This window comes from Rhinichthys klamathensis, unplaced genomic scaffold, assembly GCF_029890125.1.
Source record: "Rhinichthys klamathensis goyatoka isolate OS25496 unplaced genomic scaffold, OSU_Roscu_1.1 h1tg000101l_1, whole genome shotgun sequence".
NCBI lineage: Eukaryota > Metazoa > Chordata > Actinopteri > Cypriniformes > Leuciscidae > Rhinichthys > Rhinichthys klamathensis.
In genome coordinates this window covers 1295182-1312868 of record NW_026606640.1, presented here as the reverse complement: position 1 = coordinate 1312868, position 17687 = coordinate 1295182, and the positions used below count along the sequence as shown (strand labels likewise).

General features: G+C 45.0%; 1 protein-coding gene across 1 annotated transcript in view; it reads right to left on the bottom strand.

The window, feature by feature from the left end:
• Positions 1–16370: 16370 nt before the first annotated feature.
• pcgf5b (polycomb group ring finger 5b) overlaps positions 16371–17687 on the bottom strand; it is a 33886-nt gene continuing 32569 nt past the window's right edge. Inside the window, exon 9 of the mRNA XM_056253089.1 lies at positions 16371–16771. Coding sequence (XP_056109064.1) covers positions 16724–16771 — 48 coding nt within the window. The 3' untranslated portion in view covers positions 16371–16723. The remainder of the gene's footprint in view (positions 16772–17687) is intronic.

Sequence of the window (17687 nt, the reverse complement as noted above, 5' to 3'; positions counted from 1 at the left end):
TTTGCCTCTTCGCTGCGCAGCTCAACCGTGTCGCTGACTTCACTACAGTCAACAGGAGGAAATATCTATTTATATTTGATAATGCAGCTTGATCTTTTTCAGCCCTGTCTTACCTTGAGAAGTGTTTCCAAATGTTTATTTAATACTGCACAGTCAAACACTGAAAAGAGCCTCAGTTGTGTTTAGTTAAACATTTGGGGAGCCAGCACAGACATATAAATGCAGACAGCTGAGCAAATAAAGACACAAATTAGGCCAAACTGAGATGCCAAACTGCTTGCACAAGAATACAGTACATGCTGCAGAGTTGAACTGCTTGTAAGGAAACTGGAGGAAGTTTGAGGAACACCTTTTTTGAAGAAAAAAGAAAGAAAGAAAGAAATTAACAGTTTATTTGTTTATTTGCTCCAGTCTGGTTTGATCCATGGACCTCTCTCAGATACACACATCACATTGCTCTGTAGATTGCAAAATAATAATCAAGCAATTGCCCATTTCTGATTTACATCCACTACAATATTATCCACCTTTTTCCTGGTTAGCGAATTTACCCATGATTCATAGCGGGTTTGAACCGGAAGTCGGTTGTCCTTTTCCGGTTCGAAGCTTGTGTACGTTTGATAGCTTGTAGCTTGCTATCTTGTTTGCTGTAAAAGCCGGTGTTTCTCCATGGATGAAGCACAAATGGACAAAAACGGAGGTGGATACACCATGGATGTTTTAACAATTCGTGACGACAGTAGCGTAACAGTCCCTCATCCATCCCTTCTGACTAGAGCTTAGATCGGGCCCAAAAAAATCAAGCCCGACCCTACCCGACACATTAACTGTAATTATGAGCCCGAGCCTATTTAAACCCGACCGTTTTTTAATACGTGGGACGTTATAACTGACGTTCTCAACTACTTTCTATGTTACTTTCTCCCGCGTGCATGGTCTGGCATGACTGAATGCGCGCTCCCTTAATAATTCCTAAAAAGCAGACAGTTCATCGCGATCTCACACATCTCTGTTATTATCAATGAAGCTGACTGCACTGCACAATGAATCTTTCATAATATCCACACTTTGTTTGTTATAATTAACAAACAAAGTTAATTTGTTTGCGCACTTTGTGGGGAGAGGGGCACCATGGCACACATCCTGTCCGGGTGTAAAAAAGCACTCACCCAGGGAAGGTACAGGTGGCGCCACGACAGGGTGCTCATGACACTCGCCAACACCTTAGAGCAGGAGAGGAAAAAGAAACGCCAACCACTTCGGAAAACAACATCAATCCAGTTTGTAAGGGAGGGGGAAAAGCCATCAACCACAGTAACAACAAGAGCCAGTCTGCTACAAAAGGCCCAATCATGGGAAATGAAGGTCGACCTGGGAGGAAGGCTGCAGTTCCCCCAGTTCGTCCAGACAACTCTGAGGCCGGATGTGGTACTGTGGTCTGAAGAGGGAAAAAAGATCATCCTCATAGAACTTACAGTCCCATGGGAAGAGGGTTGTGAACAGGCCTTTGAACGGAAGAAAGCCAAATACCAAAACCTGCAGCACGACTGCAGGGGGAAAGGCTGGCAGGCTTGGCTGTTCCCGGTCGAGGTTGGCTGTAGAGGATTCCCTGCTCAGTCAGTGTGGAGAATGCTCACAGCCATTGGAATAACAGGGAAAGAGAGGAAGGCAGCAGCTCGCAGGATGGGGGAGGCAGCGGAAAGAGCCTCTTGCTGGTTATGGAGCAGGAGGGAGGAGTTGAGCTGGAAGCCTGGAGGGGAAGATGGGCAGTGATCTGGCCACCACTGCCGACCCACCATCGGGAGGGTGTTGCGGATAAGGGTTGAAACGATGGGTACCGCCTGATGACATCAACCCCTCCAGGCCAAGGCTACATTCACTTAAGGTGAATGAAGGTGAGAAGCATTTCCGGATGTATTTGTAACTTAGAGGATTTGCCAGCATACAGAATTCAGCACTGAATAAAAAGTCCGTTTTGAGCGGTGAGGGGAGTCTATCATACATGCTTCTGATTGGCCATTGCGTTCAAGAAATCAACACATATAACTGTGATTGGCTACATCGCTCAACGCTGCAAACATGTTATGAATAGAAACTCTGGCCCGTTTCTATTTTGTTTTAGTTGTTGCTTTTCTTCAACAGATGAATACAAATCTATGAGTTTTTGTATGTTTTATTCAAAGATATTCCTAGTTTGCGGGAGTCCCGCGAATCGTTTTACTCTCCCGCAACCCGCACACACAGAGTGAGTGCATTACCGCCCGCGCCCGCGCTCGGTCATCAAATCTAGTCCCGCGCCGCACTCTATTGCGTTGGGAGTGCACGTCTCTAGATCAAGGGCCCGGCCCGAGGATAGTGTCGGGAAATATCGGGCTCGGGCAGAGAATCTAAGCTCTACTTCTGACGGAGTGGCTAGATGGCATGATGCAACCAACAACGGCACAAGTTGAACCTGAGCTCATGTTAACAACATTTAAACACAACTTATTCTAATCAATGTAAGGTTGCCTTCTCTGTCGATATCATGGTACGCTAGCAACTTAGCAACAGCTTAGCAAGAGGTTAGCCGCTGAACAGCAAACACAATACCGGAAAGCGGAAGTAGGTCAGCACCCATTGGTTGCTGGAGAAACAGGTGGATAGTGTCTGTCTAAAAATAAAGTGTCTATAGTTATATAAATAACAATCAAAATAATACAATTTGAATATGGTATAGTGTATATTGCATATACCATAAAGTCTTTATTGATATTAATTGATATTTGAATTTATGTATGTGTGCAATTGTTTTTTGATTTAATCATGTATTTTGTTCATTTTTGTCTAGCAAATATATGTAAATATATTCGGTTACGATATTTCGATAGTCCACTTTATACATTCTTCTTCTAACTATAAGTAACTTTGCAACTACATGTCAAACTAACTCTCATTAGAGTATTAGTAGACTGTCTTCTTAATATCTTCTAACACTTTATTTTGATGGTCCCCCAACAGACATTCTACTTACCATGTCAACTTATTCTACTTACCTGGATCCTAACACCTAACCTAACAGTCTCTAATGAGAGTTAGTTGACATGTAGTTGACTAGTTACTTATAGACAGTGGAATCTCTGTTGGGGACCATCAAAATTATGTGCTCCCCTTGATATACAGGAATACTGAAGCCTGATTGAATCATGCAGTGAAACCGCATGATCCTATGGCGGTGGCGCTGTACCCATATGGAAAAGGTTTGCCTCCACATATATAAATTGCATAATATTAATGTATTTTTAATCATATATGTCATATACTGTATGTCCTACATACAAAAGCCATATAGATTTTCATGATGTAAAAACATAGGAAAATAATGCTAATTTAATATTCATGTCCAGCATCTTAAAGTATTAGTTCACTTTCAAACTCACCCTGATGTCATCCAAGATATCTATGTCTCTCTTTCTTAAATTTTTTATACACAGAATGGACTTCAATGGCAACCAACTATTTAAATGTTCAAAGAAGTTTCAAAAGTTTCAAATGTATATATATTTATTTTTTTAGAAAATGACCGATCGTTTCGCTAGATAAGACCCTTATTTTTTGACTGGGATCGTGCCGAGACTTTGAAGCTACATTGAGACTGACATTTGAACCTTCTTTGAACATTTGAATATTTGGTTACCATTGAAGTCCATTCTGTGTAGAAAAATGTTTTCCTCAAAAACCTTATTTATTTTCAACTGAAGAAAGAAAGACATGGATATCTTTGATGACATCAGGGTGAGTAAATTATCAGAATTTTTTTTTTTTTTTTTTGAAAGTGAACTAATCCTTTAAAGTAGGTAATGCAGAACCCTAATAAGAAAAACTGGTAACTCCTTTAGTGTTGTTTTTCTTTGTAAAAAGGTGTTGGGGTGGTGTAATACTCGACTCCTAAGGCTGAGAAGAATTCCATGATGAATGATTTTCATTTTCTTTTAAAGTGTTAGGTCAACACCAGAACAGTGTAGAATTTCAACTCTGCCAGTGTTTGCTACAAAGCTGCACCCAGCTCTGTAACAGTGTTGTTGTTCTCTGCATTGGTGGTCATATTTTACTCTTAGTGTTCATATTGTAACACTGTGTTGCGAGAGGAAACACTTTTGAAAGTATTGAGATTTCCGGATTTCAAATTTGCTGTTCAAATCCTGAAGGAAAATGACCAGTCCTCATAAAGGTCATAGATATTTTGACACTACATCCTCCAACCAGCTTCTGCACTGTACAATTTCCAAATTTGTCAACTGCATATAGTAAGTGATGTTGGTCATCTAAACATGAAATCTGTATGACACACTTTATATAACACGTATAAAAAAATGACACAAAATGTGTATAAATCCTATATGACTTTAATTTGACTAGCATATGATTCAATATAATAACTTTAAATGATTTGTATATGAATTTAAGTTATTTTCTACTAATACCATATACTATTGCATACTTTTGTCATGTAAAACTCATATGATTCAATATAAGAACTTTAAATGATTTGTATATGAATATCGGGTGTTTTCTACTAATACCATACACCATTGCATACTTTTGTCATGTACAACTCATATAAGACTTTTTACAGTATTATTCATATATGACGCAAAAATCCCCTACAAGTTGTATGTGTGCTATTTAGTATGAAAGGGGCCATAATCGGTCTGATTTTGTATAGGACATGTATTGTGCTTACATGAAACACAGAAGGTAATTCGCCAATTTAAGTAAGGAAGATATATGGTTGCTGTATATGAACCATGCAGGGTTTTTTTTTCATATGGGTAGCCCGCCGAAATGGGCAGGGCTACCAATCTATATAAGCGGGCCTATCTCGCCATAATATTTAGAATCTTTCTTCTTCAGCGTGAATATGTTCTCCTTGCTGGACTCAGAAGATAGAAGACCATACATTGGCAGCTTTAAATACAGAGGAGTGATCGAACTCCTTGCAGGACTCCACCGCCTACCACCAATGTTCCCTCTATTTTTTTTTTTCTTGCTGGGCAAAACCTTTTTCTATTGGGCGGACATTTTTCACCACCTGAGCAAAAATATTATTTATACCTGACCTGTACAGCATACGTAGAAACACAATGGTTTCAACATTCAGTTGTAACTTTTAACTTGAATGTGCCATTTCTATTTTATTTGACCCTTGATGTAACAATTGGTATTAAATCATATTTTTGAAAAACAAGCACTTAATTAAGAAGTCACTAAATGAAGCACATTTTAGGTTACCTGATATTTTCTTACAGTGCTGTTAACTGTACGTCTTTACCAAGAAATCCTATGAAAAATAATTGACAAAATCTTCTGCAGGACAGTTCAATTCTTTACAATAATAGAATATAGTATGAAAGAAAATTAAGCTGTTACACTGAGATGGTTTGGGAAAACCATAAAGTGTTTTTGTACAGTCAATTAATTGTGTACAGGAAGCATTAAACCATCAACGTTAAATTATTGTTTATTGCTTATGAATTTCCAATATTTTCTTTAGCAGGGGGTTTCAAACTTTTTTATGGCAATGAGCCCTAAACAATACCCTTGTGAGATTCTTTATTTAGGCTTATAATATAATAAAAATATAGGCCTAATATAATATAATATAAAAAAAACCGAATTGAAGTATTTGAAGTGATATAATATATCAGTTTAAATGCTTCCATTTGTTTAAATATGATATTATTATAATATGAAAACAAACTGAAGCATTTAAATAGATCTAATAGCTAAATATTTTCAAGAAAAGTGAATATGTGAACTCTTTTATAGTAATCTAACCATGCCTGAAACTGCCCCACACACAAAAACATCTATTTAAACTAATGATGTATTTTGAATTTGCACGCGGGTGGGTGTGTAATTGTTACCGTTCTGTGTCCATCAACCGTTATTTCCACCACTTTAATCAAACCACTCTTCTTTAAAACATGATGATGTGATTCTTTGCGTTTCTCGTTGCCTCTCGTATTGAGCTATTTGGTCTGTACACACGACTCACTGCCAATCACACGTGCTCACATCATTCTCTTTCTATGAAACCTGTAAACTGCATTCACCAGTTCCCTTTCGAGGGAACTCGCGATGCGTCGATGACGCTTTGGGAACGCCTCCAGCGTGAATGTGTCTGAAGCATCTATGTCAACTAGTCCAATGGAAAGAATGAGCGTCACGGGCGGGTGACGTCATGACCAGGAAGAGAAAAAGCGCATCCGGTGCAAACCGGCATTAGCTTCTGTAGCCTCAGCAAGCGATATGTGTCAATCTGTCTGTTATATTTACTGTTGTCTGTCTGTTATATATTTATCTAACACTATGGCGAAACAATTGCACAGACTCTGTGTTTCTCCCTGCTCGCGTTATTTAACGAGTGGGGACACACACGAGCTTTGTGTGATTTGTTTGGGAGTAGAGTATGCGGTGTGAGCCTTCGAGGGGGCTGATTGCCAACATTGTGAGAAGCTTTCGCTTCGCATGCTCCGCTCCCGCCTGTCACTTTTCGAGGAAAGTGTTCAGGTTCGCGGTTCTCAGGGTGCAGGACCCGCGTCTGCCGAGGCAGCGCGGAGAATACATTCCTGGGGATCGCAAATGGATCTCTTTACGGGGGTGGAGACGGGTCCGAGGATCTTTTCTCCTCCCTTTCTCGAGGGATCCATTGCTCTCTCTCCGGTATCGGAAGCCCGCACCGCGGTTACTTCCGCCCGGGGAGAGAGATCAATGCTTCAGTACTCTACCTCCGAGGAGGTAGATATACTGGGCATTGAAAGTGACACAATCACGGGGGAAGAGGATTCGCCATCTCTTTCCCCAGCGTATGAGGAGCTGATGGAGGTGATTACTAAGGCTGTAGATAAATTAAATATTGAATGGCCAGCAGATAAAAGGGCTTCCTTCCCCCTATTGTTTCACCCCCATCACGGCGCCTTCCATTTTTTCCTGATCTGCACAGCGAGCTGTCTAGATCATGGAAAAAACCTTACTCATCTTGTATCAGCCCCCAAGTTCATGTATATTCAGATATTAGGGGGTTGAGAGAGTATGGATATGGGGCAATGCCCCGGGTAGAACAGACGCTTGCGAGCTATCTGTCTCCCGGTTCAGCATCGTCCCTGAAGGCGCCGGCTTTTTTCACTAAACCATTTAAGAAAACTACTTCTAATCTAGTGGGAAAAGCATATACGGCAGCGGGTCAAGCTGGAGCCTGCTTACACACTATGGCAGTGTTACAAGCATATCAGGCTGACCTGCTGGGGGATTTGGACATAAGTGAGGGAGTTAAGCCCGATGGGGTTCGAGAACTTCGTCGGGCCACAGATTTATCTCTCAGGGCTATTAAGGAGACCGCCAGAGCAATCGGGCGGTCTATGGCAGCCCTTGTGGCCACTGAGAGACACCTCTGGCTTAATTTGACGGAGATCAAGGAGAAAGATACAGCTGTTTTTCTTGATGCTCCCCTCAATCCTTCTGGTCTCTTCGGCGACGCGGTTATTTCGATCGTCGAGAGTCTCCAGGAGGCCAAATTACAGTCAGAGGCGGTTAAAATATCTTTCCCTCGTTATGTCCAACCCCCTGGGGCTGCTGGGCGTGAGCAGCTCCAGCCGTCTAGTTTCTCATACGCACCACAGCAGCCAAAGCCTTCAAAGCAGAAGCCGGATCCGAGGACCATTCTTCACGCTGAGAAGGCTTTGGCTCAAAAGAAAAGGTCTTGGCGCCACCGGCATCAGACTGGTAAGGGCAGCCCCAACCAGGGTGGAACGGTGTACACCTCATTATACGGTGCCCGTTCCATCTCGGTGTCCTCACGAGACCGTTCTGCCAACCCCACCACCCTTGGTGCTTCGGGACGCAGCGGTCTCCAGCGAGCCTTTGGCGCAGTGTCAACTCGACATTGCGCCAGACTCGCGCCCTCTGAGGGGGGTTCGAAAACAGTCAGTTTGGGTAGTTCCTGCCAGTATGCTTCAGGTCGAACTGGCTGTCTCAACTACACCAGAGGCCAGCCTGGAGGGGCTGGTTCCCTTGGTAGATTTTCTGGCAGCGCGGAAGCTACTGCCAAATATATCTCTATGGGTCCTGCAGTTAGTAGCAAGACGCAGATTCCATTTTGGTTCTCGTCCTCCAGGCTACAACAGGGTGTTGCTCACGGTAGTGCATCCCGAGCAGGCTCTGGTAATGGATCCAAAAAAGGATGGGGAGCTGCGTCATTTTCTAAATCTTCTTCTGTTGGAGTGTTCGGTGCTGGAACTCAAGTCCATGTTGCTGACACTCAAACAGATCGTGACTCAAACCAGATCCGAGGACTGGTTGGTCACGATAGATCTGAAAGATGCATACTTCCATATCTCCATCCTCCCTCAGCACAGGAGGTTCCTGAGGTTTTCTTTCAGGGGCAAATAACACCAGTATCAGGCACTTCCTTTCAGTCTATGTCTATCATCCCACACATTCACAAAGTGCTTAGATGCAGCTCTGGCCCCGTCCAGGCTGCAGTGCATACGCATTCTGAATTGCTATTCTAGTGGAATCAGAACAGTTAGCGGTTCGGCATCGAGGTGTCGTCCTCGCTCATATGCGAAGGTTGGGGTTGAGGCTCAATACCAAGAAGAGTGTGCTTTCTCCAGTACAGAGGACCACTTTTCTTGGAGTGGTTTGGGATTCAGTCACGATGCGAGCCGTTCTGTCGCCCGCTCGTGTAGCTGTTATCCTTACTGCCACAAAAGAGCTAAGGCTAGGCCAGTCACGCACTGTGAAACAGTCCGAGGGACTGTTAGGCCTCAGGGCAGCAGCGTTCAATGTGATACCCTTTGGCCTGCTGTACGTGAAACCTTTGCAGTGGTGGCTCAGGACCAGAGGGTTCTCCCCGAGGGGAAACCCACTCTGTACGATCAAGATCACGCGGCAGTATCCCCGCGCCTTGGTTATATGGAGGGAACACTGGTTCTTGTCCCAGGTTCCGGTGTTGGGAGCTCTTTGCCATCGAGTTGCTATCTCGACAGATGCTTCCCTCACCGGCTGGGGAGCGTTATTGGAAGGCCGCTCAGCTCAGGGCTTGTGGAGGAGTCTCTCTTGACACATGAATTGCCTAGAGATGATGGTCGTCTTCAATGCGTTGAGACATCTCCTCCCAGACCTGAGGGGCCATCATGTGTTGCTCTGGACAGACAACACGCTGGTGGCCTCTTATTTTTGGCCCCTCAGGAAGATACGCTCTCTGAGGGCAGTGTATATTCCAGGGGGCCAGAAAAAGGGAGCAGACACCCTGTCGAGGCAGGGGCTGAGGCCAGGGGACTGGAGACTCCACCCCGAGGTGGTGGAGCAAATATAGGAGATTTATTACCAGGCACAAGTGGATCGGTTTGCGTCTCAGTACACGACGCGCTGTCCACTTTGGTTCTCCCTCACTCAACCAGCCCCCTTGGGGCTGGATGCTATGGTGCAGACGTGGCTGAGGCTGCGTCTGTACGTAATTTCCCCTGTTGCTCTGCTCCCAGGAGTTCTGGAGATAATCCGCCAGGATGGAATAAGCCTACTGCTAGTAGCACCACGCTGGCCGAGCCGAATTTGGTTTGCGGACCTAATTCTTCTCCTCGACGGCCCTCCCTTGGAGGTCCCGATCAGGAGAGACCTTCCGTCTCAGGCAGGGGGCGCAATATCGCACCCCCGGCAGGGGATTTGGAAACTGTGGGTTTGGTCCCTGAGGGGGCCCAACTCATAGAGAGTGGTCTCTCAACCGAGGTTGTTGAGACCATTCTAAGCTCCAGAGCTCCCGCTACGAGGAAACTTTATGCAGTAAAATGGAGAGTTTTCACTTCTTGGTGTCACCAGCATCAGTGGGATCCAGTTAACTGTTCAGTGAACACAGTACTTGAGTTTCTGCAAGAGCGTTTTACGTCAGGTTTATGTCCATCCACGCTCAAGGTATACGTGGCGGCCATAGCGGCTTTCCACGCCCTGGTGGGTGGCCACGCTCACTCTTCTGCTTCGTCCGCCCTTGTCATTGTTGACGGTGCTGAAAGCTTCTCCTGGAGGGAGCTGTCGTAGAACTTACTCTGCGACCTATCAAGCTGGATCCGCTCCTCATTCGATGACGGTCCCTCAATTGCCAAACTTTCAAAAGTCAAACTTTTCTGAAGCTCTGTGGGCGGTCCTCGTACAAACGCAGGGCGCAAACGGGACACAGCAATGCAAGGGCTGGGTCTGCCTCCTCTGGGGGAAACACTTGCAAGTTCACCACCTGGTACCTGAAGGGAGTGGTGGGAACTTTGGGCACGTATCCAGGCCGGGGACTTGAATTCCAGGCCCGTTCCGTTGACCGAAAATGCGTGTCAGTAAAGTCAGATCAATAATTTTGTTAATATTTAAGATTGCCCAACTAAGCAAGCCAGAGGCAACAGTGGCAAGGATCCAAAACTCCATCAGTGATAGAATGGAGAAAAAAAACTTTGGGAGAAACCAGGCTCAGTCGGAGAGGCTCTTCTCCTCTGGCCAACGAACAAACACGATTCATTTGATTCAGGCTGAAAAGAAAGCAAGACTCTGATCGGGCATTTACGGGGGTCATCCAGGTGGGAAGAACACCAATCAACGAACAGATTCCACCTCTTACGCACATAAGATGCTTCTGACTCCAGAGAAGGAGATGACTGCTGCCTGCAGCACCTTGGCCAATCCCTCTGAGAAGGGACCTCCTTTCCCAAGCGAACGGGTCAATCTGGCATCCCCAACCCGAGTTGTGGAGCCTCCACCTATGGCCTCTTGATGGGAGCCTTCAAGCATCCCCCAGAGGTCGCTTCCATTCTCTCTTTTCTTTTGGAGCTGTTGGACGGCAGTCCATGCTCAAAGTATACATGGCAGCAATCGCAACGTACCATGCCCCTATATCTGGCACAAGACCTGCCGGCCTAGACCAGGCTCCACCCTCAAGGGTTTTTCTAGACTTGCTATACACTCAGACTCCGGTCAGCAAACCCGAGTCTGCCTTTTCTGGACATCCTAGTTCCCTTATTCTAGTAGTCTGAATTTTGTTCCCTCCTCACTGAGTGCCGCTGGGCTACGGCTTTGCTGGAAGGCTCCGTTCTGCGCTGGTAACACAGTGTTTTGCAGCCGTTCCCCAAAGCGATCAGAGAAGATCCTCTGACACAATGTGAAGTGAACCGTATCTAAAGGGAGCGAGTGTTGCGTATCCTGCCCTGCTCATGCGTGAGTCGACGCTACTGCTGTTCAGTCGAGAAAATCTGACAAAATGGCCGTTTTATGCAACTTAAATATGCAGTCGGCCCCGCCCCTTCTGGCGGGCTGAAATGCCATTTGTCTGTGCAAGTGCACAGACATTAACCAATCAGGCTTCAGTATTCGTAGATAACAGAGTTTCCCCATACTCGTCAGACACTGACCCAACTCTCATTCTCGTATCTCAGGGAACCAAGGTTACGGGAATGAGACGTTGATATGGCGGATGCGGACAAGGTCCGGTTCCTGGTCTCCCCAATTTCCCAGGCGCGGCGGAGAACTGCGCCCAACAGTTCTCTGCCGCCCAAGAACAGACGGAGGCCATCCGGCACATCCTGCCCCGGCCGCCCGCTGCTGCAACCACCCCGCCGCGGGTGGCAGTTCCTCCGACTGCTCGTCGCCGAGGGCGTTCCTTGCCGCCGCTCCTGCTGGGCATCCGCAGCAGCCTCTAGCCAGGCCTCAGCATGGAGCTGGCCACAGTAGGGACGCCCAGCCCGCTCCAGGCGCTGCCAAGCCAGGTGGCAAGCGACAGCGAAAGCATTCCTGAGTGGGCTGCTCAGGGGTGGAGGAGGATGCTCTTGAAGTTGCACACCGATCCACTCCCTCCCCACGGGTGAGGGCCAGGTGGAGTTTTCGTTTGTGTGTGAGTCTGTTCCACCTCTGGCTCCCAAAAAAGCAGAGCAAGCGGTACCCACACTTCAAGCAAATTCCTCTGTTCCTAGGTCCCAAGAGGGCAAGTCTGGTGGTGTGCGACCCTGTAAAGCCTTGCACCCCTCAGCCCCCTCTTGTTCGCCAGCACGGCAGCTGGGTGCGGTTCGAGGACCCGGTCATCCGCCTTCTCACGCATCCCTGGCCGTCTCGTGGAGGCAGGTAAGTGTTGTGCACCACACTCAGACCCTGCTTCGGGCTGCCTCCGGGCCTTCCGAGCCGGGTCCCTATCCTCCACCTCGCTGCCCCACCTCGGGGACGTCTGTGGTTCCCTGGCCCCTGGCCCAGTTCGTAGAAGCCAAAAATGCTTCCCAACCGGTCCAGATGGCCCCAAACTATATCATCAGACTCGGCTTGCGATTGCTTTTTGCTCGGCTTCCGCCCAAGCTCAGTGATATTCATCACACCTAGGTGTTGAGCAAATATGCTCCTAAAAATAGTGACTTTAGTCACACCTAAGTGTTGAGCAGTGCTCCTGTCTTGTGTGCGCACATCGCAGTCTACTGGCGAAGGACACGATGCAGCCGCTCCCTCCAGCCGATATGAAGGTCGGCTTCTATAAGCCGTATATCATTGTATCCTAGAGAGGTGGGTCCCTTGGGCCCAGGTTGCCTCTGTATTGATGCACATCATGATGCAGTAAGGTGCAAATCCTTGGGAAGCACGATTTGATCGTCAGGTTCCTGAGGGGAGCAAGGAGAATAAATCTCTTTACCCTCGACCTCCCCTGAGCCTCTTCAGGCAGTAAGTTAAAAGTCCTGTTTTTAAAGAAACAGTTATCCTGCTTGCTTGGTCTCTACTAGAGGGTAGGGACTTGCTTACATTTCGGTCAGCGAATCGTGCCTAGAGTTCGGCCGGCTACCTCTCACAGAATCTGAGACCCCGGCCTGGATATTTGCCCAAGGTTCCTACCTCTCCTATGGGACCAGGTGGTGAGCCTGCAAGCGCTGCCCCGGAGGAGGCAGACCCAGCCCTGGCTTTTCTCTGTTCCGTCCGCTCCATTGTGGTTATACGTGCACAGAATGCAAAGCCTGGACCTCAGACCAGCTCTTGTCTGTTTTCGGAGACCAGCAGAAGGGAAGGCTGTTTCCAAGCAGAGGTTGGCCCACTACATGTGGTTGCCTTCATCTTGGTGAGAAAGTTTTCCCAAGATGCATGTGCCCACCTGGGTGGTGAGCTCCTCCTAAGTGAGGGTATTGCTCCCTCCTAGGCGTTGACACAGAGTGCCTCGCTGAACAGAAGTTAAATAGAGTTGGGGGCTGGGCGACACCCACCATGTTCGCTAGAGGACTAGCCTATGTGTCGAACCGCTGCTTCCCGTGGGCTCCCTTCACATGAAGCCAGTTTCACTGTAAGCCCGGTTCGTTTTCACTGTTCCCCTTATTAGCCGAACCCTGTCGAGTTCCTCCATACCCTTCGGCAACGGATGTGGCGGAACGTCCGAACCCAGGCCTATCACTCGTATGCACTGGTGGAACCTGTGTTAGGCTGGGTCCATATGTTGTGATCCCTACAGCAATCCCATATGTGTATTCTTCCACGGTACGGCTCCCTCCGGCGAGCCCTTGTCTTCCCTCGGCAGAGCCTGCTCTGCCGTCACTGTTCGATTGATCCTCCCCCCTGTTATAGGCTGGAGTCATCCCAGTGACATTCCATATGTTGTAAAGCCCGGTCATCCGCCCAGTCCATATGTGTATTCTCCACATGTTACCTCCCTTCGGGCAGGATGTGGTTTCCGCAGCGTCCCTTCCTTCCATTGATGGGGTACGCTTTCCCAGTGGTCCTGTGGAACAGCAGTGACTTCCTTGGCCTAAGCCCTTCCATCTCCGCCTCAAGTTGCCGAAGGTTCAGGAGGCTTTTGTCCAGGCACTGGAAGGTTGCAGCACCTTCAGTCGCGCTTTCAATTGTTGATCCCATTCAGTCGATGTCGACTACGTCTGACGTCATCGACTGAAAGGGAACGTCCTGGTTGCGTATGCAATCCACCATTCCCTGAAGGAAGGAACGGAGGATGTAGTCCCCTTGCCACTACTGCTGGACCACCGCTGACTCCGAGTTACGCTCGGCTCCTCAGTGAAAAAGCAACTAATGAGTGCATCCACTTCCGTATTTATACCCGCGCCGCGGGGGCGGAGTGTGCGATGCAAGTCACGCACGCCAAATTCCATTGGCTCGTTCAATAGTACTCGAAGATGACTGGCTCCCTGGCGTGATCCCATTCAGTCTACGTCGACTAAGTCCTCCGTTCCCTCCTTCAGGGAACGGTGGGTTGCATATGCAACCAGGACGTTACATTAACCGGAGCAATATCTTGCCAAGGGCACCAGGCAGTATCACCACCAAATTTTTGTGTTTTCCCTCCTCCAAATTCCCAATATAACCACTGTTCACCTTCATGGAAAAAAGGCAGTTTAAAGACACGAAGGTCCAAAAAATTCTCTATTGTGCAGATGGAGAATAAATTTGGCACAGGTAGGACAGACAAACACTTTCCTAGACAGAAGAGAGTGCTTTTGGAAAAACTGACTGGCTGGCCATGACACAAATTGGAAATCCAGAGGTGTTGTGACCGACCTGTAGAAAGTGAAGAAATCCACTTTCATGAGCTTAGAGCCCAGGCAGTGTCTTTCTGCAGAGCAGCGCATCTTTCAGAACATCAACTCCCAGAAAGCAAAGCTGTGTGAGCCACAGACTGGTAGGCTTTTATCAACATGATGCTGAATGACTTTTCCATTTTAGAAACTGAAGAGTCATGGACACACACACACACACACACACACACACACATAGCTGGATAGATAGCTGTCTCTTTTTATGATCTTTTGGCAGCATTTTCTCCTCATTAAAAGCAGTGAAAGTCGAATCACTTGAAAAGTCGATGGATTTTGGCCGTGGAGAAATTCTATCCTTGGCAGATGAACCTTAAATGAAATCACAGAGAATTTATGAGGCAATGCTGCCGCAACCAGAGCTCCACACACACCGCTGTGCAATGAGACCATTCAGGAGGGAGAGAGAATTGAACCATCTGTAACACATTCAATATAATAAACACTGTGGTGTTTTGTCTCTTTAGAAATTTTAAATACCATGACATAAGTATGAAATCAAAAATGGTACATGGAGACCAATATCATCGATATTCATGAGTGTATTTTTTTTTTTCCGGACAAAGACACAAATACAATAACTCAAGTATACAGGTCATATGTTGTATACATTTCTAATCTATAGGAATCACCTCAGGAACTTTACATTGAAAAAAATAGAATATTCTAAGCAGCATTTCATGTTTGTTACATACAACATACATTTCCATTTTTTAAAGATAAAATATCTACAAGGGCTTCTTACAAAAATACATGTTTATCGTTGCAGTACAAGGACATTCAAGGGACTATTCTAAACAAATATTATTCAGTGTCCACACATTATTTTATATTTCAGTCACCTTTTTAATGTGAAAACAATTGCAAAATAATATTTTCTATTTTTAGAAATAGAAATAACTCAAATTTATGTGATTTTATCAGAAGTAATGTTTCAGGGAGATTTTTAAGGAAAAATTCACAAATATACTGGAACAAAATGTTTTTGTAGTTTTGTTCCATGCTCAGAAATTCAAGCTTTATCTTTGCCACATGGTCTCTGTGAGTATAGTTGTAAGGCAAGGCAAACAGTTTTTAGCCTGTTATGCCATGTGGTCAGATGCTGTAGAGTGTCTTTGGTGCAATATGACCAGACTAATATACTGTAATGTGGCCCAGCAAATCCCTTAATTCTATTTAGCAAGAATTAAGTATGGTTTCTTCCTTTGCTTTGAGATTTCTTTCTTTGGACAACTTGATTCAGGATTTATTCCGACATAAAACAGGCAAGCATGACTCAAAAGCTTTGATTTAAGACAGCAATTATGAACATTATACATATGTTTCTACAAAATCCGAAAAAATTGAGTATTACAAATTGTGAGGAAGATTTTAACTCATTGCCTGCCAGCCATAAACCGAAATGAAATTACGGTAAAGCTGAATTCTTTCTCAATTATGATGCCACGGAAGTATAATAACATTGTAAAACCTCTATTCGATGTGTTTAGCAAAGTTAAATTTTTTTTTTTAAATGAGGCACATATGCAGAGGTCACCAAAACCATGTAAAAGAAACTGCATTTTTGAGAGCACAGAGGTATGGCCTATAATAAATAAAACCCCTTAAGTGGGCAAAATCAAAAACAGACCAGCTTAAAACCCTTAGAGGATGTTTGAAGTTCTAATCAAGCCCATAAGCTTTAAACACCAGGAGCCTATTAAACCACTAAAAATGCACATTCTGTCACTCACCCTTATGTTTTTTCAAAACCTTGTAGGGCTTGTTTTGTCCGTAGAACACAAAAGGCAACAATTCTGTAAAAACAACTCTTTATAAACTCAACGTCTGTCAGAATCTCTTCATATGAGGATGTAATGGAAAAGGCACTGGCGCATTTACTTACATTTTCATAACATGTGACATTTTTAAAGGGAGCTACCATCATATGCAAATTGCTGAAGGCCTTTAAACACAACTTTTGCGTCACTTTGGTAAATAAACCACAACACAGGAAGAGATATAAATCACAATGTTGTAAGTGACAATCTTTCGACCAAAAAAACGAATGAAACTAAACAGAAGAGATGGGTAGAGTACATCTTCAGAACTGGTCCATTCAATTCGCTGTCTGTTCATAGGATGAAATTAGTGCAGGGTATTTCAACCTAGCCAAAGTCAATGCGTGGTCGATATTCAAGTACCATTGGGTATACCTGGAGAAAGAGACATGTTGTAGATGAGTGTAAAAAATGTCCTTTTATGACGATATGCAAGCTTTATATTCACATACATTTATAATTTAATCAAAGACTATTGTGAAATATAAAAGTATTTTATGATCACTACAAATACAATATAATTCAAGTTCATTGCAAGCTACCCTGATAAAATCCAGCATTGCTGGTCACCAGCAGCATATGGTATGTTTTGCATGCTGGGATTGCTCATCAAGTTTATGGGAAAAGTTCATCAATAGGTTTTTAACAATTAAACACAATTTTAATATTGAAGTTGAAATCACACTGACATACTGTCATTTAACAATTTCTGAGCTCATGGAACGTCTTTCTTTTAAAGGTAGGGTAGGCAATTTGTTTTAGAAACACTTTTTGCTATACTGGTTAAAACTCTCTTCACATCCTGATAGCAATCAATAATAGAAGTGGTCTAAATATTAAAACTAGGGCTGTCAATGTTAATCCGTTAACGCATTTGATCAATTTTTTCCAGTTTTAACACGTTAAAAATATTTAACGCAATTAACGCATCCGTTTTTTCTGTCATCCTTTGGCTAGAGTTACATTATATGATCACACTCTTCTTCATGCAAATGCTTTTAAACCATTAGAGCGCGACAAGGCAAAAGAGAATGTGCTAGATTCGAGTTCTCTTTCGCGCTTGAACGAACAGTAACACACACATTATACCAAAATGTCAATTTTGTCGCGTATCCTCATAAGAGCAGTCTTAAATGAGTTAAATAAAGTCTTAATTGAGTGAAGAGTTGTGAGAGAATGAGACGCGTGTGAGATCCACGTCTTTGTCAGCAGCGACAGATCTTAAAGTGACAGCAGCCACTAATTATATGACTGTCACGGTTTGGGATTTGTTTTTTTGTTCCTGGTTCTT